The 24,987-nt window shown below is 45.7% G+C and overlaps 1 protein-coding gene across 2 annotated transcripts; it reads right to left on the reverse strand.

The window, feature by feature from the left end:
* Positions 1-10,596: 10,596 nt before the first annotated feature.
* Positions 10,597-23,789, reverse strand: FADS1 (fatty acid desaturase 1). 2 transcript variants are annotated; one of them, XM_046942379.1, is made up of 12 exons: positions 20,593-23,789; positions 18,284-18,394; positions 17,758-17,955; positions 16,886-16,987; positions 16,265-16,393; positions 15,451-15,511; positions 15,250-15,326; positions 14,458-14,555; positions 14,008-14,104; positions 13,343-13,422; positions 12,806-12,931; positions 10,597-12,404 (listed from the first exon to the last, which is right to left on the reverse strand). In XM_046942379.1, exons 1-12 carry the CDS (start codon positions 20,596-20,598, stop codon positions 12,353-12,355), a joined length of 1,137 nt encoding a protein of 378 aa, XP_046798335.1. In that variant the 5' UTR covers positions 20,599-23,789; the 3' UTR covers positions 10,597-12,352. The 2 variants fall into 2 exon arrangements, with proteins under 2 accessions (XP_046798335.1, XP_421052.4); XM_421052.7 differs by lacking the exon at positions 20,593-23,789 and adding an exon at positions 19,904-20,347.
* Positions 23,790-24,987: the final 1,198 nt, after the last annotated feature.

Genomic DNA, 24,987 nt, shown 5'->3' on the forward strand with positions numbered 1-24,987 from the left:
AGAAATCTGAGTAAGTATGTGTTAGCTGTTCTACAGGTAATATTCTGTGATAATTTTAGAAAACTGAAGCACTGTGAGCATCCTGTAATGCTTCAGTATGTCATTAATCCTACATTTACCATACAGTAGATCTCTGTAATGTCAAACAAAGTCAAAATAAAAAACTGTAAGGGAGCCTGTGCAGTGAGCCAAAAAATGCCCATAAATAGGTTTACTAGCATATCTCATTCAATTGTAATTCCTGCTAACAAAGCATGGAGCTTATGTCTACACTAACACAGTGAAAATAGCAGAATGCTCTGAGGTCTGCAGTCTCTCCATGAGGTATCTCTAATTCTTTCCTATTGAGTCACATCTTTTTGTGCCTGACCCAAAAAAAACAAAGCCCTCAGTATATGAAATACTGCCATCTTTTAGATCTGGTATTTTTTAATCTGAAATTGCCGTCCATGGGTGCTTTTAAGGAAGGTAGAAGCAATATGCACGTACGGCATAGTCTGCCTCATCACATTTTCATCCTATCCTTTTATAAGGCAATATTAAATTAAGTCCTGAATTATGAGCTTTCCACTTTACACCCAACTTTTTGTTTGCATTTATTAATTTATTGCATTTGAAACCATAAATCATAGAATAGTTTGGATTGGAAGAGACCTTAAACATCGAGCTGTTGTCCACAAGCCTTCAAGTGTGACCAATTCCTTATCCATTGTGTGGTCCATCACTCAAACCCATTTCTCTCCAGTTTAGAGACTAGGAGGCTGTGCTGGACACTGTCAAATGCTTTGCACAAGTCCAGGTAGATGACATCACTTGCTCTTCCCTTATCCACCATTGATGTAACCCTGCCATAGAAGGCCACCAAACTTTTCAGGCATAATTTGCCTTTAGTGAAGCCATGCTGGCTCTCACCAATCACCTCGCTGTTCTCTGATGATGAGATGATCTTCTCTATGTTACCTGATCTTCTGGGCACAAAGGTGAGAATGACTGGCCTGTAGTTCCCCACATCTTACTTTTTTCCATTTTTAAAAATGAGGATTATGCCAGTGTCTCAAATAGGATGGATAGTGGCTTAGCAACTTGATCCACTAGTTGCCTCAGGATTCACAGACACATCTCATCAGGTCCCATGGACTTGTGCACCTTCAAGTTCCTTAGATGGCCTCAACTATGGTCTTCTACACTGGAGGGTTCTTCATTCTTTCAGTCCTAGGCTTTGCTTTCTGCAGCTTGGGCAGCATGGCTAGAGCACTTGTTGGTGAAGAATAAGTCAAAAAAGTCATTAAGATTCTTAACTGAGACACCCCCTTAACATAATAGTTGTCCTAACCTCCCCCATTATTACTAAGACAGGCTGCTCCACAAAATGATTCTTCCCACCTTTTCTCTCTCACCTGACACACAGTTTGGCCTGTACAGGAAGAAGTAGTTATAGTCTGCAGGTTCAAAGTCAGAAAGCTATAAACACATTTCTATTTGATAATATCATTGCTGTGATGAATGTAGCCAAGCTGTGTTCTTGAGCAAGGTACTTTGGCAAGGTGAGGTCCACTTTTGCCTGTGTACTCTGTCTCCCAGGCAGACAGCACGTGGGAAGCCCAGGCAAGGGTTGCTCAAAGGGATCATCTTCTGCATCAGAAGAAAGGCTTCATTTAGTGTATGTAGAATGACTTTACTTTGGAGATTTTCTGTTTAAGAAACTGGAAAGGAGTTAACAGGCTGTGCGTGCTAAAAGTGATCGTGAAGTTTTTCTTCTTACAGGTACCCTTCTTAGTACACACTGTGCAATTCTCAGACTGCAAAACTTCACAGTGCCAGATGTGCAGTCTATTTTTTGTCTTCCTTTGTTTTCCATAACAGTAGCACAAGAACCATTGGACAGAGACAGATGAAATCACAGACAGTAGAGACATCTGCCTTGCCCTCAGCCCTGCATGGAGCAGGCAGGCATTCTGGCTGACACAGAGCTGTAAATGATGCAATTCTAATGCTTCAAATCACGCAGCATCTTGCAAATTAATCACTCAAGCCCAAAACATCCATTTAAATATCCCAATGTGTAGCAATGCTTGAACCACCCTAGCTGAAAGAGAAATGGGACTACTGATATTCATTAAAAGGCAGTGATAAAAGAATGAGAGAAAAAATTATACTGTTCTGCCACATAGCGTTTTGTAACTCTTCATCTTGGTCTAAGTAAAAGTGTCTGCACAGACACGTTTTTGTGTTCACATTCCAGAATGGTATGTGTGTGGAACGGTACATCTACATACAGCCTGATCCACACTTGTACTGGTAATAAAATATGCAATAGCTTTTGCAAATGTGGGTTGTATGGTTTTTTTTTAAGCACTTCCAAAAAACCAATGCAAGTTACTCTACGGCTATTCATAAAACTTGCCCTTACTCACTTGCAAATCTAGCAGCTACCTGAAAAAGAACAGACGAAAATGGAGGCTTTGTTTCTGGTCTACGAGGAGATGGAGAACACAGAGCCAAGAGGATATGGGAGTTAACAAACGTGGAACGTCTCAAACACAGTCTTTCCCCATCTGAAAGCAAAAGCACTTTGCCTGTGTTATCCAGGTCACCAAACACATTCCAGAGCTGCATGGAAAAGTCCAGATAGTGAAAGCCACAGCAGGAATGTTTACCCAGAGAACTTATTGGGAAATCTGTTAAGGTGAATTTGCACCATAGCGTTCTGCAACAAGGGCCCACACACCCCCAAATCTATATGGTACACATCTGGGAGATCGTCCAGATGCACAGAGCTCTGTCTGTGACATGTCCTTGCATAAGCACTTAACATAGTTGTCCAGATCTCCAGAAATTCAGTAAGTGACTGCTGAACTGGCAGCTATCACAACAACGTTTTTATCCAGTATATATCCAGTGTATATCCATCTATTTTCATTCAGTCCACTTCAGATAAACTGGCACAGCACAGAGTGGCCCTAGATCCACAGGGAATATAGTACTAAGGTACACAGCACTGAAGTACTTTGCTTCCAGGAAAATATCATCCCTGGAATGTCTGAGCTGCCCTAAGTGCCCCAACGAGCCCTGCAGCTTCTTTCTCCTCCCCACGGATTTGTCTGTCTGTGCTCAAGGCCGGCTCTGAATGTGCACAGCCAGATGCAGTCCAACCAGCCCACTGCGAAAGAGCCTAAAGGGCTGTGAGAAGCCTTTGCCCTGCATGGAAGCTGCTTTTCTGCTCAGGGAACCAAATGCTGTGGGATCTAAGCTGCTCCAAGTCTGTATGAGCTTAGGAAGAATTTCTGCTTTGAAAGAGTGGTGATGCAGTGGCACAGGCTGCCAAAGGAGCTGGCGGAGTCACTGTCCCTTCGGGTGTTCAAGAACCATGGAGATGTGGCACTGAGGAACGTGGTTTAGTGGGGGAATATCAGTGGTCGGTGGATGGTTGGACTAGATGATCTTAGAGGCATTTTCCAACCTTAATGATTCTGTGATTCTATGATTATGTCCATTCCTTAAGTCTGGTGTAAGTAAGCCATTATGTATTTCTTGATTGCTTTTTCCTTGTGAAAACAATTTGTATACCTTTTTCAAGAGAGAAAAAGCACCCATGAAATCCTACCTTTTGGGTGGTAGCAAACTTTGCTTTCACTCTCAGTTGTATTTTATGGGTGAGCAATAATAATTAAAAAAGATGCTGAGAAACTCTGCCATGCTATTACGGTAAGGCACAAAATGAGCTTCTGTCATAAGCACTGTGAAACTCTCATCTAAAACTCTACGCATTGCATCATTTCTAACTGCATGCTCACATTCTTTTTAATGAGGGCCAATACTAATCTATTTGACAATCACCACGTATCCCCGTGCTGTTTATCTCCTTTAACCTGCAGTTCCTAACAAACAACCCTTGGCATGCTCCAGCTTCGCAGAGACCCCTAAGGTTTAAGGTCCAAACTCAGCAGAATCTAAAATCACCATATATATTGTAACAGAGGAACTAAAACACACAGTGATCCAAGCTAAAATTGTTAAATGCCCATGTCAACGCCACTTTGTCTTCCCACTGCTATAATTTGGGATTTATTTTTTCATACCACTCAGCATTTTTATAGCAGTTTCTGGGTTCAGCACACTGATTGCAAACACAACTGTGCACCCACAAAAGAAATGCCCTGCAAAAGGCAACCAAGCTTGAACATTTTTTAATACGTGACTTGTGCAACACCACAGCATAAGCAAGGATTAAAACACCCACAGTAGTTCTACTGCCTACACGCAGAACACCGTCCCTTTGTCCTTCTGCGAGTCTTGGGCTCCCTTCCAGTTTTGCAACACAGGAGGTAGGGATCCTGCAATCACTTGCCTCCTGCTCCATATGGAACCAAACCCCCACTAGAGTTTTCTTGCAGGCAAATTACCTGTGTTGATCTTTATGGCAGCCCTCTCAGGCACAGAAACACACTGCTCACCCGCATCCACGAGCACTTCTTCATGCTTCCCTTGCTTGCAGAGCGGTGTGGCTGATTTCTTAGCTGCAGGGCCATAATTCAGTCTTCAAATACTATGCAGTTTTTGCTTTTATGGGAGCTGGTAGGTTAGGTCAGTGTTTAGACTTGATTATCTTGGAGTTCTTTTCCAACCTAGATGATTCTAAGGCTGTATAACTAAGTTAACCAGAGTACTGGTTGTTCCCTCTGGTTTGGTATCAGCAGTGGATCTGAAGAAGGCACATCCATCCATCACTCAGATTGCTGATGTTAGACTGTACTGACACCAGGAATGCCAAGATGTGACACAAACAGCTGAAGACAGTTTTGTTAAATTACTCTCCAGATGCAAAACTCATTTTCTGCTTTCATCCTGAACAGACACATCTACTTGTTGCCAGGTCTATAGGTTCATTACTTGCTTACACAGACCTTCAATAACCTCCTTCTGTATTGATCCTTCCTCAGACACATATTACTGTCTGTATTCATGGCATAGCAACACTTGCACAGAGAGGTGGTGGGTACCCCATCCCTGGAGAAGTTCAAGGTCAGGCAGGATGGGGCTCTGAGCACCTGATCTAGTGTAGGTGTCTGTACACTACAGGGGAGTTGGACCAGATGGTCTTTAATGGTCCCTTCCAGCTCAAATGATTCCAGGATTCTATGATTCTGTTCTATGCATTTTGACCTGGAGACATGACTCAAACTAACTTCTTTCTATCCTCTCCCCAGAGGCCTCACTTCTTCTCAGTCATATTTTTAATATACATGGCTGAAGAAGCTTTTACTAATTGCTTTAATTTCTTTTGCAAAGTTGACGTTTAGCAATGCCTACTTGCACTTTCATGACCTTTTCTCTACTCCTCACATCCCTAGTCTGCTTCAGCACAGTTCCTCACCAATGTAAAATACTCTCCTGAATTTATTTCTCCCCTCCTTATAAGGGAAAAAAGTCCTGTAAGGTTTTTAGCCTAGGGTTCCCCCACAGTTGTGTCTGAGCTCCTTATCCAGCTGAATAAATGAGTCCAGACAGTCATCTACATGTTAACAAGGCCAAGTACCCATGCCTGGGAGAGACAGACTCCTTGAGTAGCTTGTTAACTGCCACAATTGGTACTACAGAGAGGGCTCTTGGTGGAGTCTGTAGAAGTTGCACAACCTACTGAAGCAAAACTCAGAAGTGAGGATGGAAGGGGGAGCTGGAAACAATCACAAAATACTAACTATTCATAGAATCATAAGTTCATAGAATCATTCAGGTGGGAAGGACCACTAAGATCATCCAGTCCAAACATCAGCCCATGCCTGTGATCACTCTAGACCACATCCCTCAGAGCCACATCCACCCTTTCTTGAACACCGCCAGGGATGGTGACTCCACCACCTCCCTGAGCAGCCTCTGCCAGTGAGTGCCTCATCACTTCTTGTAAGAAGACATTTTTCTTAATATCCAGCCTGAATCTCCCCTGGTGCAATATAAGGCCATTCCCTCTCATCCTATCCCTGTTACCCAGGAGTAGAGGCTGACTCCTGCCTCACTACAGCCTCCTTTCAGGTAGTTGGGTTGATATTTTTTTTTTAAGGGTTTTTTTTTTTTTTGGTCAAAAAGGAAGCTTTTTTTAAAAAAAAAAAAACCAATAAATTTCTTAGTCAGATCTCTCGTATATTAGTGATTTTATAGCCACAACGATACAGGAGAAATACACAAGGGCAAAAGTCTAGCACATTCAGGACCAGGGACCCTAGACTGCAGAAACAGGAACTATTGCTATTATAGGAACTAAAGCCATGTTCCTGTCCCATTTGTACTGATTTTATTTTTTGTGCTCAGGCGTATCATTGGTTAATGAGAAATCAGCTATGCCCCTCTGAAAACAAGAGGAGCATACTGAAGAAGATCTTACAGGCGCAGGTGAGCAGTAGGTTTATACAGGCAAGAGGGCTGCCCTCCAGCTCAGCACAGATGAGGAATTTCCTGCAAGAAGATCCCACCTGGAGTTTAGCTATCAGAGAATTAAACTCTAGAAACATCAGAGAATCCCGATGAGTCCTATTGCCCTGGTATGACTTCAGCTTTACAAAACATCTTTTAATTTCAGAAAAAAATCCTCCATTTTCTGCCTCTAGTCTTGTATCTGATGACACAAAGTTCAGGAATCTGTTCTAGTCCATTCCTGTATTAACATGTTCTGCCTCACAGCAGTTACTGGCAGTGACTATCTTTCATTGAAGTGATGGTCTCTTAGAAGATGTGCTTTCTTCAAGAGTTAGAAGATGCCTATTATACACAGACCATAATAAGAACTAGCTACTCAGAATGCTTAAACCTGACTAAGACTCCAGCAGGCCTTTTTCCTTATTATTTAATTCTCTACATCTGTAACTTCAGAATATTTGCTCAACACGAGTATTTGTAGCTTTCTAGTTTCAAATGAAGTCACATTTCTGACCTTATTTGTAGATGAGGGAATAAAACAAAGAAAACATCAAACCGACCAAGACATAAATTGAGCTCATTGGCAAAACCTTCATTTTCCTGTCCCTAATTATTTGTTTTTTCAAACTTGGGCAACATCCTGCATTTATTGCTTCATCTTGTTCATTTTTTCATAACTACGATTGCAAGATGATCTTGGAAAAGAATTACAACATCTACATCTTTTTCCAGAAGAACTTATGATTCTATCTGATCTTGGAGGTGCCTTCCCACCCAAGCCATGCTATGATTCTCTTTGGTTATGTTTCTAAAAGATTATTTTAGAAGCACTCAAGTTCATCCCAGAGAGTTTATCAGGCAGTCATGCAATGACGCCAATACTGGTCACAGGACTGCCCCAATCTTTTCCTGAGGGAAGGCAGGCAACAGCTACCCTTTACAAGGAAGTATCCTCTAGAAAACTATTCCTGAATGTTGGTATTCCCTTAATGGACAAATTGCTCCTGTTATGTTGAACACTAAGCTAATTAACCTTGTTACTAAGAATGCCCACCTTCTCTGTAAGTTGAACTGGTAACGATTCATGTTCTCATATTGCAGAATACAAGAATGCAAGAGTTTTTGTCTTACAGGCAGCACATCCAATTAAAATGTCCAAAGAGGATGCATATCCACATAGAAGGTAGCAACTCTGCTTTATTCCTTTCCCTTTCCAGTGTGATTTACAGATGAGTGATTTACAGATCTTTTTTCAAGTATTCTTAAAGCATCATATCACTGCTCATATACAACAGACAATAGACATTGACTTCCATATCTTTTCCCTTAAAATCATGGCATCCCCTATCCTGAAACAGTTAATTTTCTTCATAGCAGCCTGTGTGGTTTTCTGTTTCAAGAGATCATTGATAATGACCAACAGTTTTGCTGTTGCTAACAAGCAATACACAACAGTGCTTGCCATCATCAAGGACCTCTCTGTTTCTCACTCTGCCCCCACCAAGCAAGATGGCTGGGAACGGGCAAGAAGCTGAGAGGTGACACAGCCAGCACAGCTGGCATAAGCTGACAGAGGGATATTCTGTACCATATAACACAATGCTCAGAAATAAAAGTATTGCTGAGGAAGTCCTATCAAGGTTGACATTCCTTGCAGATGTCTGAACATTTGGCTGCTGATGCTATGTAGTAAGTGATTGCCTTTGCATCACTTATTTTCCTTCACCTTTTAAGTTGTTTTTTTTTTTTTTTTTTTAAGCCAGATTTTTATCTTACTTTTCCTCTTCCAATTCTCTCCCCCATCCCACTGAGGGGTAGTGAGTGACGACCAGGGTCAACCTATCACATGCCCTTCTCAGCTGAGCTTACAATCACACCAAGAAAAAGAGAATTCGCATTAAAACAAACAAACAAACAAAAACATTTCAATGAACGCATTCTAGCTGGCATGCGCCTCTCCTTCAGTTGCTTTATGATCAAGCCCTGGATCAGCCACTTCATTGCCCAGTTTGGAGTCAATGTCAGGATGAAGGCTTTGAATATTATGGTTGATACATGATCCAGACTGTTTATCAGTTGTGGATTTACATTTGATTGTATTCTTACCCCAAAAAAGGTCTTTTACATAGACAGGTGCATATGTCACACAATCACAGAACCATTAAATAGGAAGGACTGATATTCTCACATCAGCCAGAAGTTGCTTGGAACTATGCAGAGTCGTAACAACACATGCAGCAGAAAAGCCTTGGGAAAACGTGGCTGGAACATTACCCAGCAGAAAAGGATCTGGTGGACTTGATCATCTTGAAAGTCTCTTCCAACCTAAATGATTCATGATTTATTTTACAGTTACTTCCTTTGAGAGAGTAGTAGAATAAATAGAAAGACTGCAGCCTTTAAATACTCACATTTCTGCTCTCTGAGGCAGTGAAGTCCTGCGTCCTTCTGATACCTTGCTGCCATCATGTGGCTGTTTCAGCGTTCAGGTTCCATGTTTTTAGGGTGGCTATGAAGCCAAAGGGCTTCTGCTCAGTGGCAAAGTCGGGGCCTGTGTTGTTCCTTAAAGGTGTACTTCAGCACATATTGAGAGAGACTGAAAGAGGCCTTGGACTTGAAGGTCACTACTATAAAATTTCAATACCCAGACTCTCTGAGTCATCTGCCGCAATGGAATTCAAAAAGCCCAGAGTGACCATAGAAACTGAGTTGTCATACAGCCTGTTTCTCCAGTCCTACAGAACTCCTAGCAAACTCAGTGTTTACAGTGCTTAATATCTTGACTCAGGTCTGCTTTTGGTCTTACTTTTTAGGATTATGAATCAGTTCATTATGTTATTTTCACGGATTACTTGGGCAAATGATTCGCTGTATTGCAGATGCTGCTTCTTTCCAGTGGCAGAGGAGGCACAAGATCCTCCAAAGTCTGAATGTGCCTAAGTTCCACTTAGTGCCTATTATCTTCAAAACTGTTAATTCTTAGACTGTCCTATCCCTGGGGATAGCTTCAATTATTTGATTTTTTGAAATTAAACATTTAGATAGTAACATTCTGACTTTGGTGGTTTTGTTTTTTAGCTTCAATGCCCAAAAACCCACCACTTGCTAGGCAATACCAAGCACTTCCAACGTAAGTGTTGAATACTTATGATCCACTTGGAATACAGAGATTTTTTCCACTTACCTCACTTGTCACAATCCATTTGCTTTCAAAGTAAGCTTCATGAACTGAAGTCTAGCTGCCTTCCTTCAAAAACATGCTGGATATTTATAAAGGATCTCTCCAACCAGAGCGCTCAGTATCCAGCAGTCAGAGAAGCATAAGATCAGTTCCTTCTTTTGACAGATTTGACTGAAAACCTGCTCTGACAAAGTAGGAAAAGGGCTTTCCTCATCTGTTGCAATTCTTCTACTTGTCTACCTGAATTGAAGGTTCACCAGTCCACAGAAGGAAAGCAAAAATTCTTGCATTCCAGCTCCCCTTGCTACCAGAACAGACTGTGCGGTTCAATCCAACAGTTTAAATTTTGAGTTGTGACACTTAGAGTTAGATCCTCCCTGGAGGTTCTTCAGAAACATCCTTACCTTCAGTGTTTTCTCTTACCTAGCACAGCAGCTCCCTGCTTGTCCAGCTTCATCCACATGCATGAAAAGCCTAGCCTGGGGTATCTGTTATGGAGCTAAGACATTAAACCACAGCTGTTCAGACCAGCGTAACAGGACTTTTGCTGTTTGTGGCTTAGGGCCAACAATCCAAGGTCACAGAAAACTTTAAATGCAGTCAAACATCAGTCTTTCCCCCACCTTCCATTCCATAACCAAGAGGACGGTTTTGGATGATACTGCCCAGGAGAACAGCCAAAGGCATGAGGCTTGCTCCTGCTGCTATATATATACATATATATATTTCAGAAGTGCAACTTCCAGAAGCCAGGGGTCATTTTTTTCCTCTCCTCCTCATCCTGGTGTATGGTTTTGTTTTGGCAAAATTCATTTTGGCTTATTTGTTTGTACTGCATACTTCACACAAGCTAAAAAAGACAAAGCTGATTAAGCGATCCTTTCCTCCAAAATACAAATGCTGAAGTCTATGACAGCTCTTTTTGCAGCTGTAGACGTTTTATCCCACACTTTAAAGAGTGCTGACTCTTACACAGAAATATTTTACTCTCATGACAGCAATAATTTGTAAGGTAAGAAGTTTTATTATTAAGACTTCCTCCATCAACAGTTCTAATAACAAAAGGGAGAGAAACAGCAGGAAAAACAAGGTAGATAAGAGTGACTAAGGCCCATTTCCTTTACAGTTTTTAAATCAACAGTTATTGATGATTTAATTATATTTTTATTATTTCCATTATGATTTTATTCTGTGCTTAAAAATAATCTTAGCCTGAGAAGACACATTTCCTCTGTTTTCTCACAAGCCATACTCCTTTTGGATGTTGACCAGAAAAAGCACCATTATCTTCCTCAAAATCAGGCACACTGTATTTACAGTTAGCAGCTGGGCAAAAAAGAAAGCACAAAACAGGTGGAAAACTACACCTTGTTTATCTACCTGAGAGACAGTAGAAAAGGGGATTAGTCCCAGAACACAGACAAAAAACCTAAAACGTTTAAAGACAAAAACGTGACGGACACATCTTCATCACTGCTGTGCCAAGAGCTGTATCCTGTTTGGTATCTGCAGTACTGGTGCAGTAAAGGACAATACACTGGGGAACGCAGTAAGGCTGATTAACGTTACAATCAATCACACAGTAATGCCCTCTTGGGGTGTGTTTTGAAGGCACATCATCCAACAGAGAAAGATCTGTAATGGTTTGGCTGATGCGTGCCTGCAGGTATGCAGCCTGCTGACTTCTGCTGGTTGAAGAGTTAAATGTAATTTAACAGTCCCCAAACCATAACATTTTTACAACTCAAATTTTTGTTCTGGAACCCATAATACTGCTCGGGCCAGAAGTTCTGAGTTGTCTGCTAAGCAAATCACCCATTAGTCCTGAATTTAACAGAAAAGTGAAGCTTCAGAAGGCCAACACACTTTTTGGTCCTGTAGTAACCCAACCCAGGTAGGGATCCTGGCTATGGATATCCCATATTTCAGTAATGGGTTCAGTAACACTCAGAAGTATGGCACTGTGGAAATCATTTGCAGAGACTCCATAGGAAGTTGGGGACGGTCAAATAACTCAGTGGCCTTCAGCACAGAAGAGAAGTGCAGGGAAAAATACCCACAGAAAATGGCACTCCAGGCTCTCACATCGACAGGCCTGCACTTTCCTGTTCCTCCACCTTAGTTAGGTCTCTAATTTCCTCACACTTATTCCTACAGAACTGCTGCCTGCACCTTTTCACCTTCGCCCATATATACATAAATAGTGGTGTGAGCTCTCATACGCTCCCCACTGCCCCTTGGTTTGGGGACTTCTATTGCCACTGCTGATTACAAATAGGTTTTTGAAAACATAGCACATACACAATTTCTTCTTATTGTCTTCACATTTCAATTACTCCCATTGCATATTGTCTCAGCTTTCTTACTACACTCATAATGAGAAGCCACCTCAACAAAGCCTATGTTAGACAAGAGATTTCTCTCCTACATACTCAGCAAATGAAGTGTCAGCAGACAGAAAGCAATTTGATCCCAGTCCCAAAGAAGCCTCCAGCTTGATGGAACCACCTCCTCCATTCTACTTTTCCCTGTACCTCAGCACCAGAGAAGAGAAATGAAAGAAGCACAAGAAGAATGAAGAACACACCTTTTTTTTAAAAAAAAAAAAATTGTATAAATCACATTCATCACTGGAATTAAGCTGTGTCACCTCCCCACCTCTGGCTGAGCCAGCTCTCTCTCCTTTGTGCAGTGTCCTTCCGGTGGGCTCCACAGGAAGAAATAAGGGTGGGGAATTCCTCTGTAAGGATCCACTGCTTCTTATTTATGTAGATAAGCGTCTAGCCAGAGTTCCCCTGAATCTTTCAAAGAGCTGCCAAGAGAGAACCACATTTCCTTAGAAACAAGGTAATGAAATACAGCATCTACACTTCCCCGTAAACTTGTGGGAAGAATTCCCACCTACAGATCAAGCAAAGGAGATCCTTACAGACAAGTCACTGTAGTCTGTAGCTCCTTAGAAAAGAGGAAGAAGAAGCAAGTCACATGTCTATGACCAGATGAAGATTGGAAGGCTAAGAAAACGACCTGAGTAGAACTAAGCAAAAGGAGCAAGCGTGGTAGAAGAGAGATGCATGACTTTCAATGGAAAAGAAATACTGGGGGTGACGAGGGAGGGAAAGAAAGGAGGACACCCCCCTCTACGTCCCTTGCTTGTTCACTCTAATGTTGAACATGCCCTTTACCCAGAGAATGCAGTGGGTTGATACATACTATACTATATCTGCAAAGGCGGTGAGTAATGGCTTGCAGTGGTACTCAATACCATGTTTGGCACACAAGGACTTCACCAAAGGGGCCACCTTCCAGTAATTGTGTCGAGGCATTGTAGGAAAAAGGCTGTGGGGAGGGGGAAACAAAGGGAATTGCATTATTGCCTTGCAGAGTTCCCCTACCTCTTCTGTACCTAAGCTCAGGAGGCACATAGCCTCACCTTGTGCCTACAGCCATTAGCATTCCGCAACAGTCTCTCTCATGCCACTTCACTCGATAGCTGTGTATGATATGCCATGCCTCTCATATCTGAAGTGGTTTTGGTGCTCACCAGCACTCCAAAAAGTTTATGACCATCATCTGGATTTCCCACTGTGGGGATTCCATCCCCTTATAAACAGCACAAACATTACCCACGTTTTACTTTGTTCCTGCAGTAGCTGATAGAGAGACATGGATCTCAATGGCTCCTCAGGTCTCATGTAACTTAACACTCCCTGAAATACTCTCATATCCTCAACCCACGCTTCAACTCACTGGTGCTCGATTTGGAAGTTCAGATGTCCACTAAACCAGTCATTGAATAAGGACTGACGAACATTACAGGTTGCCTGGAGCTGAGAGAAAAAACAGATAACAATTAAGTATTGTTTGAGGATTGCCCCTTCTCTTACGCGAGTCAGACACAACAGTAAACAGGCAGAAGTTCCGTATCATCATGTGCCTCCTCACTGAATACAGCAATTCCAAAAGCAACCTTAAGTCAAGATGAGATGGTCATGCTGTGCTATGTAACTGCTAGGGACATCATTTAGGAGAACAGCCATGATTTGCCCAGTATGATAAATAACCATGACTTGCTGTGCAGGTCCCCTCACATCTCTCACTTAAACTATGTAATGCCTTCAGAGCTTCAGTGAAACAGAACACAAAGTGTAAGATCTACCCTTGATGCATGGGAAGATATCCCTCTGAAGATCGTTGTAGCATATTAGGTTCTTTTCTTTGACAGAATCTGTAGTCTGTGTTCAAAGCCTCCATCCCACTTCTGCATCCCCCTTCTTTGCACATGTCACTTCACACAGTGAGGACAAGCTGCTTATGTTTTCCTCTCTGTTTCCATCGCTGCTGTGATCAGCTCTCTTGGGTGTTATGCACCTTCCCTCATTCAAGGACACTGCTCTCTGCAAAGGAGCTCTTACCTGGGTAGAGAACCAGTCCACGTTCTTATCGTAATCAATATGCATAGGGATGTGATTCATTTGCGTAATCCAGACAAACCAGTTACTCTCTATGAACCTGTGCATACAAAAGCAACACAGAACCATCACTGATCCCACACCAATACCATAACGAGTCAGTACAAAGCACTTGTACTTACATAAGGTCATCATCAATTGATAAAATGTTGTATTTATATAAGCTAGTCAACAATTGAAAAAAAAAATGAACACCAGGAACCCCAAACATCTGTCCAGCAGATCAGGCCTACAGACACCCTCTACAGACACATGCCAAACAAAGCTCTGTCTTGCTGAAAGCAGTAAGGGAGTGCAATAGGGAGCAGACGGAAAAGATAACCAGGAGGCTGAAGAGGTGATGCGAATGGAACCAAGTAGAGGAAACACACTCAATTTTAAGTTGAATGATACCTGACTAACAGATGAAGCCCCAGGATACCCTTCACACCCAGTAAGGGCAGGTAGGTGAGGAAGAATCGAATGTAGAAGGTAAGCATCCAGGCCAGGTCCTGTAATGGAGGGAACAGATAAAACTTTGTTAAAAGGAAGAATTATTGGCATTCAAATCCACTTCTCTCCAATTTAGAGACAAGACTGTTGTGTAGGACCATGTCAAAGGCCTTAGAGAAGGCCAAGTAGATTACATCAGCTCTTTTCCCTTGTCCACTGGTGCAGGCACTCCATCACAGAAGGACACCAGATAGGTCAGGCAAAGTTTGCCCTTGGTGAAGCTATATGAGCTATGTCAAATCACCTCCCTAGCTTCCACATGCCTTAACAAGGGAAGATCATGGAACAGGTCTCCCAGGTACAGAGGTGTGGCTGATCAGTCTGTAGTTCCCAGGATCTTCATTTCCCCCTTTCTTGAACATGGGAACAATGCTTCCCTATTTCCAGTCATCAAGGACACCACCTGACTGCCATGACTTACCAGATATGATGGAGGGTGGCTGGACAACCACATCACACCGTTCACTCGGGGAACACCTTTTGTTACCCAGATCTGAATGGAACTTTACAGAGAAGGGCTGCATGGAAAGTAGCCTCTCTCCTCCACCAAACATTCTCTCCCTGATCATATAACCCCACCTCGACAGGGAGACAAATGGCTCAGAGATCTTCCTATTAATGCAGCATTTCCTACACTGAAATGCTTCTGTAATACAAGGAAAAGACACCACCAGCAAAATGGAGTTTACTTACCACCCACTGTTTCCTCTGTACTACAAAGTAGAATATGTACCACTGGAAGTAAAGAGGCACCAGAGCTGGGGGACCAACTGTAATGCAGAAAGAGATTGCAGAGACATTAGCCATGCCTTCTCAATCACACTGATGTGAACTGGAAAATGGAGGGGTTGAGAACATGCTGTCCAGAGAACTGTAAAATGTGGGGTTACTCACTGATGAAGAAGTACTTGTGCTGGTGGTTATAAGGCATGAATTTCTTCTTTTGTTCGCCAAGCTGTTGAAGTGAGCAAATTACACAGGCCATAAAGACATGTGCACATACAACCTTATCAATTGCTAAAAAAGCACACTTAGATACCTCCTATCAAACAGATATCCTGTCAAACAATACCAGTCTCCACCATGCCATTAGCTTCACTTTTTTCCCTGGAACTTCAGTCTACCAATGCCACACCACGTTTTCTGAAGAGAACCTGTTCTCCCTGCCTTGGATGTGCAACGGGCTGGGTAGTTTCTTGCACCACAAACAGTAAAGTGCACTGGAAGCTCTTGCCCTACAGAGGGCATGGTTGCTTAAGAACACACACCGCACAGCACTGAGAACAGTTTGCCAGCACAGAGCTTCATTAAAAAGAGAAACCTATGATACTACTGACAAAGGTGACAGTGTGTAGAACTCCCACCTACTCGCAGTTAGTCTCCAAAGCACAGAAATAAACATCTAGGTACTAAATTGTGCTTACGGGAACAGGGGTGAACAAATTATCCTCCCCCTGAAGCTGCTAATGTTTCAGTGTTCACTGTATAAAGATAACAGATCACACTGCTGACACCCCCAAGGAACTCAAAGACATCCCTGTACGTACCCAAACTAATTGAAAGGCCACTAATGCCAAGGTGCATTTTCCATACATTTGTTAAATACTGAGGCAGCCCATTCACCAAACCAACTGGTCTCTTGTCTCCCAGCTCTCTGCAGCTTTCCAACACCGCATGCTGCAACCTTACATACGTCACTAGGTCTCACCTCTACAGAGAGCTTCTTTCCCAAAGCAAAAAATAAGGGGTGCATGTTAACATCAGGGTCCTTTCGGAAGCAGTTGGGTTTCGCGTGGTGCTGGAAGTGGAGGTGGTTCCACCAGCTGGCTGGTGCTCCCTGCAGGGATCATAGAATCATTAAGGTTGGAAAAGACCACTAAGACATCAAGTCCAACCCCAACCCATCCCCACCATGGGCACTGACCGTGTCCCTCAGTGCCATGTCTGTGTGTTTCCTGAACTGTTGGTAGAGGTGTGACTCCACCACTTCCCTGGGCAGCCCGTTCCAATGCCTCACCACGCTTTCTGAGAAGAAAGTGTTTCCTAATAGCCAACATGAACCTCCTCTGGCAGCACTTAAGGCCATTCCCTCTCATCCTATCACAGTTACCCAGGAGAACAGGCCAGCCCCCCTCGCTACAACCTCTTTTCAGGGCATTGTAGAGAGGCAGAAATGAGAATACAGTGCCATTAACAAGTTGCACCTTCTGCCCCTAGTTCTCCCTCCCCAGCTGCTCCTTGCATTTCTTCCTTCTTATACAGAGGTTGTTTTTGACAGCAGAGACTCCTGGGCTGTTCCCTGGTAGATCACCCAGCAGTGACTGCTCACCTTCAGGTGGCCGATCACAAATTTGTGCACCCAGTGGTTCCATTTGGACTCGCTAAAGACTGAAAGGTGTCCAAAATCATGCTGGAGCCAGCCAGCCTGGGCCTGCATGGCAAAAATAAAGAAAGAAAAAGAAAAGAAGAGCTAGGAAGCCTTTGCTTCCACAAAGGGGTTTCTCCTCTACACTTACCATTCCTACACTCCCCATAAGACATCACTGGTTAGCAAGAGCACATCCCATAATCACAGAGAAGCATTTCCATTACTAATACCCGATCAAACAATCACCTTTTACTGTATAGCAGTGCAGTTCAGACTCTGCTGACGACTTTTAGTCCCAGACTGAAGGAAGGAAAAATTTATGGAGCCAACAATCAGCACTCACCCTCTTACAAAACTGCACTGAAATTGGCAACAAAGTCCCCTTTTAGGAGCAGCTTGCTGCTGCCTTCTCTGAGTACTTGTAATTCCAAAAGGATCAGCTGGCTGCAGCAGGAATAGCCAGGGCTTTCAGAGCTGTTCTGCCCTCTTCTCTAACTCACTGTATGTTCCCATGGGAACTTGGTGGCTTGGCCAGAGCGCAGTTCCTTAGAGCTCTGGCACAAGGGACCTCAGAAGCGCAGCACGGCTTTACTTTGTGTGAGGAAAGCTGGAAATAAGGAGAGCTTTGATGGGCTGTGGGAAGCAGAAAGCAGCATGAAGCCTGCTCTACCAAAAACCGACCCCTCAATGGAACCCGGGGAGCAGCAGCATTTTGGGAAGTCTACAAAGACCAGAATTTCTCCCATGCTTGGTTTCAAAGGACTGCTGGTTGGGGCTTCTGGGGCTTTTTTGGCTTTTTTATCTTTGGTCACTTTCTGTGCCCAGCTGCTTACCTGGACAGTGCCTAGAAGCAACGCAGAGAAGAGGAAAGGCACAGTGGATGACCCAAAGTACCAGATGGTGAGCCATGCCGCAACATCCAGCGCCAAGATGTGGCAGAGATGCAGGAGGAAAAAGGTGCGGTTGGGTTTGAGAAGCCCCATCTTCTCCACAGTGGCACGGAGCTCACGGAAATCTTCTACCAGCTTTTTCTGTGGGGAGATCCAAGAATATGTACCTACTGGGCTGAAAACACCCCAGGAACCCCGAGAGGAGCGTTGGGTCTCCTCTTCAGGGAGCTGCTATGGCAATGGGGCAATGCTGGGAGTCAGTGACTTCAGAGATACATCCACAGCAGCTGCATCATGAGCCCAAGTAGGGCTCATGAGGGACTCAACGACTTCCGGGATACTTTCTTAGCTGACTGCATCTGCTCCCTCCATTCCCACCTATTGGTGATTGATGGACATTCTGGCTGCCACTAAGGAAAAGAAAACAGTGCGGCTTCAACCCAAATACCAAAGGTTTTGAGATACTTACATTCTTGCTGGGTTCAAAGCTGGGTTGATCCGGTGCCAGTTCCCCAATCAAGAGTGGGCTCATGTACTTTTTCACCAGTGTCTTGTCAAGATGAAACGCTATGAAAGGATCCTGAGATACAGATAGAGGAGCAGGATGAGAAAAACGACAGAGAACAGCACTCTGGGTGGTAGCAAAAGAAACCTATTTGATGATATCCTGGATTAAGTCGAAAGCAAGCCAATCAGCAGAGTTGGCAGGATCTGATATTGCTGCCATAAACCTTACTGCTTTCTTCTCACTGTGAATCGTTATTTGTAGCTGAATTTTCTGCGTTAGTTTCTATCAGGCTGCGATGAAGTACAGCTCACCAAGGGACGTAGGTTTACTCCCACCTAACCTTAACATTTCATGGAACTGTTAAGGTTGGAAAAGACCACCAAGATCATCCGGTCCAGTCATAAACCCATCACTGCTATGCCCACTAAAGCACATCACCTGGAGCCACATCCACCCTCCTCTCTCACACTCTGCTGAGCCCTAAGATCCGGCACCTCAACCACGCACTCCTCTCTCCCTCTTTTGTCTTTAGCTTCTATCTTACTGCCTTCATACCCCATTTCAGGAAATGAAGGCAAGACTAGGGAGAGGGACAAAACATCAGCACAAGAACTGAATTGGATAGCTGAAAAATGGGGCAAGAGGAACCACAGACAGGTGGTGGCAGCTCCTGGTGACCCTGACCAGTCTCTCAAAACCCCCACACTGCTCCAAGCACGTTGTGAGGCAGTCTCCAAAGGCCACACTTCCACACTTCACTGGAATATGATTGCCTTCTTGCTCGGTGCCTTGTGCTCCCAGCTGCCTCCTCTCCACACCACAGAAGCGTACCCCAATAACTTCCTTTTTCCTGCTTACTATGCTGAAGATCCTACTCGGGGAACGCGGTTACTTTTAACCATAGAATCGTTCGAGCTGGAAGGGACCATTAACGGCCCTCTGGTCCAACTCCCCTGCAACGACCAGAGGGACACCCACACCAGATCGGCTGCTCAGAGCCCCGTCCGGCCCGGCACGGCAAGCAGACAGCCAGGTGAAAAAACACCGCTGCTCGTCATCTGGGTTCAAGACACGAAGCAGCGGTGGGTTCAGAACATCGCGGCGCAGCCACGGGGTCAGCTGTGCCGCAGCTCAGCGGCGGTGAGCTCAGGGTGCGGAGCGGCCGCGGGGCTGCAGGGGGAGGGCGGCCCGCGCGCGTTCTGTCGCAGGCAGCGCGGAGCGGCGGGAGGCGGCTGCGGGCCGGGCGGGGATGGCCCCACGCGCTCCGACCAATGGCCATCAGCAGCGGGGCGCAGACCGCGGCGGGGCGAGCAGCGCGGAGCGGGGCGACGGCCGCCCCTCCTCGCCAGCGCCCTGAGCGCCACCGCAGCGCCCAGCACAGCGCTGCTCTCTCCTTCTTTTGTTTGTTTGGGTTTTTGTCTCCCCCCTTTTTTTTTCTTCTTTTCTTGCAGAAAACAACGGCATTTCCTTACGGAGCGCGCAGCTGAGAGGCAGCAGCGGGAACCCACGAACGGCCCCGTGCCCGCTCCCCATCCTAGCAGCGCTCACCCCCCGTCCCTGCCCGGCCCCGCGGCCCCTCACCGTGGCGTCCTGCCCGGCGTAGTGGCTGATGACGCGGGAGCCGCCCGGATGCCGCCGGTGGAAACGGCTGATATCGTACACCTTCCTATCGATCACCAGCCAGCGCTCGTCCGCCGCCGGGCCCCGGCCCGTGCGCTGCGCGATCTCCTCCCAGGTGAAGCGGCGCTGCTCCGGCTCGGCCCCGCGCTCTTCCATGGCTCTCCCCACCGCCGGCCCGAGTCCCCCCGCCGCGCTCGGTCTCAACCTCCTGTTGCGAGCCGCCCCGCTAGCCCGCCTCTCATTGGCTCTCCGCGACGCGAGGACCCGCCCCTCTCGCCGGAGCTCCACGCCCATTGGCCCGCGTTGCCTCGCGCCCGCCCCCTCCGGGGCTGCGTGTGGCCGCCGGGCGTTGAGCATCGCGGGGCGTGAGGAGCGCCGAGTCCCGCGGCGTGCCCGGCTGCGCGGGGTGTGCCCCGAATCCTGCCGAAACAAAGCGAGATCCGCCCGTGCGGGGATGCGCACGCATCGCAACGAGTGCCACACGCCCTTCTCCCGGTCCCCAATTTCCTTTGTCTCTTCCCGCACCGCCCGCTCTGACCACCTTACCGCGGCTCTGTAGGCCGTAGCCGTGGGAACCGAGCGCCGCACCGGGACCGCCCGGCTCGGAACGACCCTCTGCCCGCACCAACCACGAGAGCCCCATCAGTCACTTCCATGCACTGCAGGGCCGACGCGCTGCACCGGCAGCTCCTCCCGCGTGGGTCGTCGCAGCGGGCCTCAGGCAGGAGAGAATGAAGTCTTTGTCATAAAGACTGCAAGGGAAAGCCAGCTGCTGTTACGCACTTAGCAGCGTCCTACACCCAGCTGTGGCTGTGCTAACAGGGCCAGTCTTCATTTAATTGCTTCAGGTGATTAGGTAAAAACAGATCACGGAGCACACAGGGACCTCATGACCAGGCTGGCAATGTGGAGAAATGGAGGAGGGAAACTGAAAGGGCTGCAGACTTTCCTGAAGCAGAGGAAAATGAGTTGGGATGACAGAGGGATCAGCGGGGTCTGAACCTGCAGGGAAGTGCCACTGATAGAGTCAGCTGTTGGCTGCGGCTCACCCTGAGCAAAGCCCAAGGTGCAGAGCGCGTGGCGTTGTGGTGTGCCAGCAGGAGAGGCTGAGAACAGAGCCAGGGAGTCAGGAGAGAGAGGACGTCAGGGTCGGGAGCAGCTCCTCCGAACAGAACGAAACGCGGAAGAGTTACATGATGCAGGCTGCTGCCAATGCGAATCCAGCAGCTGCTCCGCGGGAGGAAAGCACCATATTTAGCAACGCTTCCCTCGCAGGGAAGAGCTGGGAACTCGGGAGTTTCAGCTCCCTGTGTTCCAGCTCTCTGCAACATCGCTCGGCAGCTGCAGCACCACTGGGAGAGAGCAGCAAGAGCCGAACGGTTTGAACGAGGAAAGTTAGCGTTGCACCCGGACCTCTTTGTTCTGCCTTCCTAACAGTTTAACGACACTAACAATTCGTTCTTGGGTTTGCTTATAAACAGCGTTTCTTCAGTCTGCATTAACTGCGTGGAGTGTTTGCTCTGCCCTAAAATGCTAACTGTTAAAAAATTAGAGGCGACAATTATACCTTACGAATATAAGACGTGGTGGACTACTGGTGGAAGGCTGTGATGTGGGAGGAGGTTTCCAACTTGGCAGCAGAAGCAACCAGAAATCAGCATAAGGATGGAAGAGCCAAGATAAAAACAAGCGTGCCCTGCGGAATGAGTAAATGAAGATGAGTAACTGAGCGAGTAAGGTGCTAATTGTTTGGTTTTTCAAAGAGAAATCTGAAGAAAGAGGAAATGCAAGAACCCCCCCCCGATTCCAGCTGCAGACAACGGCAGAACGTCTTCATTCTAAATTATTGCCAATGAGATCACTCTGGTAGGGCAGCGTTAGAACGGAACTCTTCTCTCTTTAATCTCACCCCAATGAGCATTTGCAATGTCTGCTGCTTCCTGTACTAATTAAGTGCTATTATACAGCCTGCTTTCCCTGGCATCCAGACCTGACAGTCCCCCACGGCCGATCCAAGGTCCTTTGCAGAGGGTGGAATTGGTGCCAGTGACGGCACTGTAACGGGAGGTTGTGGATCCCTTTGTTTGTTTGCCTTGTAAAGTCGGTCAGCTCTTCGGTGCTGTCCCACGGCTAGAAAAAGTGTCACAACTCTCTTCAAAACGCTGGGATGCATCAAAGGAAAGTTTAATTGTGTTTCTTTTTCTGTCCTTAAAAATACATATGTAAAAATGCAGGTAGACGTTAAGAAACAGTGGGAATTTTCCATAGCAGAGCAAGGGGCATTCCTTGCACTTCCAAACAGTACATCCTATAGCCATAGGATCACAGAATATCCCCGTATGGAAGGCACCCGTGTGGACCATTGAGCCCAACTCCTGCCTGGCTCCACACAGCACCACTGCTCATCCTGAAGCTCCCACACCCCCCGTCCCCGTTCAGATGTAGCCAAACCCCCAAGCTAACAAATATATTTACGCAAACAACGTTTGGTCCAGTAAGAAATGTCAAGGACCCAGATGGCAACAAAATGGCTCTGCTGGAAGCAATTGTGAAATGCAGCAAGGTGAATGGTGGTTAGAGACCGACACTTGGTATGAAGCTATCTCCCTCCTTTCTAACTGTTATAGAGTCATTTCATATTTTAACACCTACGGGCCTGGCGCACGGCCTTGTTGGCAAGATGCTGTGTAAATACATGTCTGACAGATCCTCTTGGCCCCTTCCAACTCAGGGTATTTTATGATTCTATGAACACATCAACATACGAGAGGGGAGAGAGAGCATGGACAGTTGCTGCTGACAGAACGGAAGGCAGTCACAAGACAGAGGTAATCAGACGTGTGAGAAGGGACATTGACACTCAAAACTGGGGGCACGGTCATTAAGAAACAGTATTACTGGCAAGGCAGCCTTCCTGAGAGCTTCGTGTTGACACACGAGCAATGGGCAGAGTAGCTGAAGATGATTAAACCGCTTTGAAAATGGAATCACTGTCCTGCAGCTATTTTCCACGTAGAAGGGAGGCTATGCGTACCACTGTAGCCTGGTATTCCAATTTAAACACTTCTATGCACTGGTGCCAGGTGAGGTGCTGCTGCATGCCGCTGCCCGGAAAGCCCTGGTGGGACAACACCAAAGTCATCCTCCAGGTACTCCATTCCAAAAGGCGTATTGTCAGGGTCTTATCTTGCCAATCTCCAGGTTATATTCCATAAGGGGAACAAGAAAACTAACGCCAAAATTGAATGTTCTATTTTTTTTTCCCCAGTTACCTCAGAAACTGTTTCTTCCCGTAACACCAACAAATCAATGCACAGCACTGAGCAAAGACACCTCAGTTCCCTTTCTCCCCCCATTCCATGCCAACTCAGCACGATGGCCTTCACTTACTCAAGGTGGCTTATATATTTCTGCAGTGCTCAGAGGAGCAGATGTACCCCTTGGATGTGTTCCTCCTATAACCCCCCCCCTGCGCTACACTTCTTTGCTTCCCGTTTCCATTTCCTGATGTGTTTCTCACCACTCTCCCGACTCTCCCATTAAACTCGGGGCCTTTGTGTCCCTTACACAAGCTCTTTGTGCTGCTAAAGCCACGCCATGCAACAAATACAGCCTTTCACCTAGTTGGCCACAGCACCGAGTCTGTTCTCTTCCCATCGCCCTGGCTAGTTTTGTGCCCAAGAGCCAAACAAAACCTAGAACAAGTGTCACACAGAGCCTTGCCAGCATTACAGCCTGCGCTACAGAAAGATGATAGCACTGTTGTTGGGTGGTTTTTTCGTTTGGTTGTTTTTATACAGGAAGCTCTCAATGGTCTGCTGTTACATTATTACACAGTTATCCATGTGAGCTATCTAGAACATCAAATGAGGAGTTGCATTAAAGACTTCCTATCAGTGTACATCTAAAAGATACAATGGCAGATTCCGCTTCTTACCGATGGATTCTTCTTTCTTACCAGTGTATTTCCTCCAATTTACACTGATACATTTATTTCACTGACCAGTGACCTGATGGACTATGACCATCAGTCCATACTGCGAGTCACAACCCGTGTCTTTATCTCTACAATGTCAAAAGAAATCATGACTTTTAATCTGCTTTTGGATGTGGAGGACAGAGCCTTGAATCAGGACACTGGACGAGCAAAAACATGTCACGAGTCTGCAAATCTAAATTCCTTTCAAAATATCTGGCGTTGTAATGGCTCCCCTCTACTTACTTTCTCCTGGTAGAATATCCTCAGTGAAGCACAACGAAATGCATCCTAGGACAATTAATTGCAGATAGAAACAAAAAAAAAAAAAAAAGAAAGAAAAAAAATAAAATAAAGAATATTTATACATACTAAAAAAGCAATTTTCAAGTTGAGGCCTGTAGATGTCTCAGTGTTTATGGACCTGAGTGTTCAACAAAGGTAGCCCAAAAATCCACATTCACTAAACATGGATGTCTCAGTGGGAAACTCTTCAGGAATAAGAGATCAAAGCCGCAAACTACTGCCATATGGAACCAGTCAACATAGATTTGGCTGTCAGCCTGATTTCCCTTAGGATTCCATTCCACACATGGAATCCTCGAAGCTGAGAGCAGCTCTTTCACCACAGTGGCCCAATGGCCAACGCGAGCCAAGCTCTGGTGTAGGTTCTGTATTACTATTTAGCAAACAAAGCTTGTAGCAGTCTCACTTTCGCAGATTGAGCCTGTATTTCCTGTGCAAGGTCACCAGGATGGGAGCATACCCAGCTGAAGCACTGCCACGGCAGCCTCAGCTACACGGTGCTGGGAGCACAGAGAGCACAGCCTTACTTAGCACTATGGGGGTCAAAGCATCCCATGCGCCGCTCAGCATTGCCAATGCCATTCAATTCCTGACATTCCCAGAACACGGCACAGAGGTTACAATGGTGAATTTTCCCACATGACACGCAGCAAGCTTCAGGTCCACTTTTACACCGTTACAGCAGCAGTGCCCTGCTGACGTTTGTTATTACTGTCCATGTCAGAGGTCTATTTTGAACTGAACTAAATAAAGTCTTGGGAAA

This window comes from Gallus gallus, chromosome 5 (genome assembly GCF_016699485.2).
Source record: "Gallus gallus isolate bGalGal1 chromosome 5, bGalGal1.mat.broiler.GRCg7b, whole genome shotgun sequence".
NCBI lineage: Eukaryota > Metazoa > Chordata > Aves > Galliformes > Phasianidae > Gallus > Gallus gallus.

Coding starts and splice junctions, on each gene's coding strand:
- FADS1 (XM_421052.7), bottom strand. CDS start 20,299: ATGCTCAACGCCCGGCGGCCACACGCAGCCCCGGAGGGGGCGGGCGCG. Junction 16,988..17,757: donor TGCTTCTAGGCACTGTCCAG/GTAAGCAGCTGG, acceptor TTTGCCATGCAG/GCCCAGGCTGGCTGGCTCCA. Junction 12,405..12,805: donor GCCTTTGCAGATATAGTATA/GTATGTATCAAC, acceptor CTCTCTTGGCAG/CTCTTTGAAAGATTCAGGGG.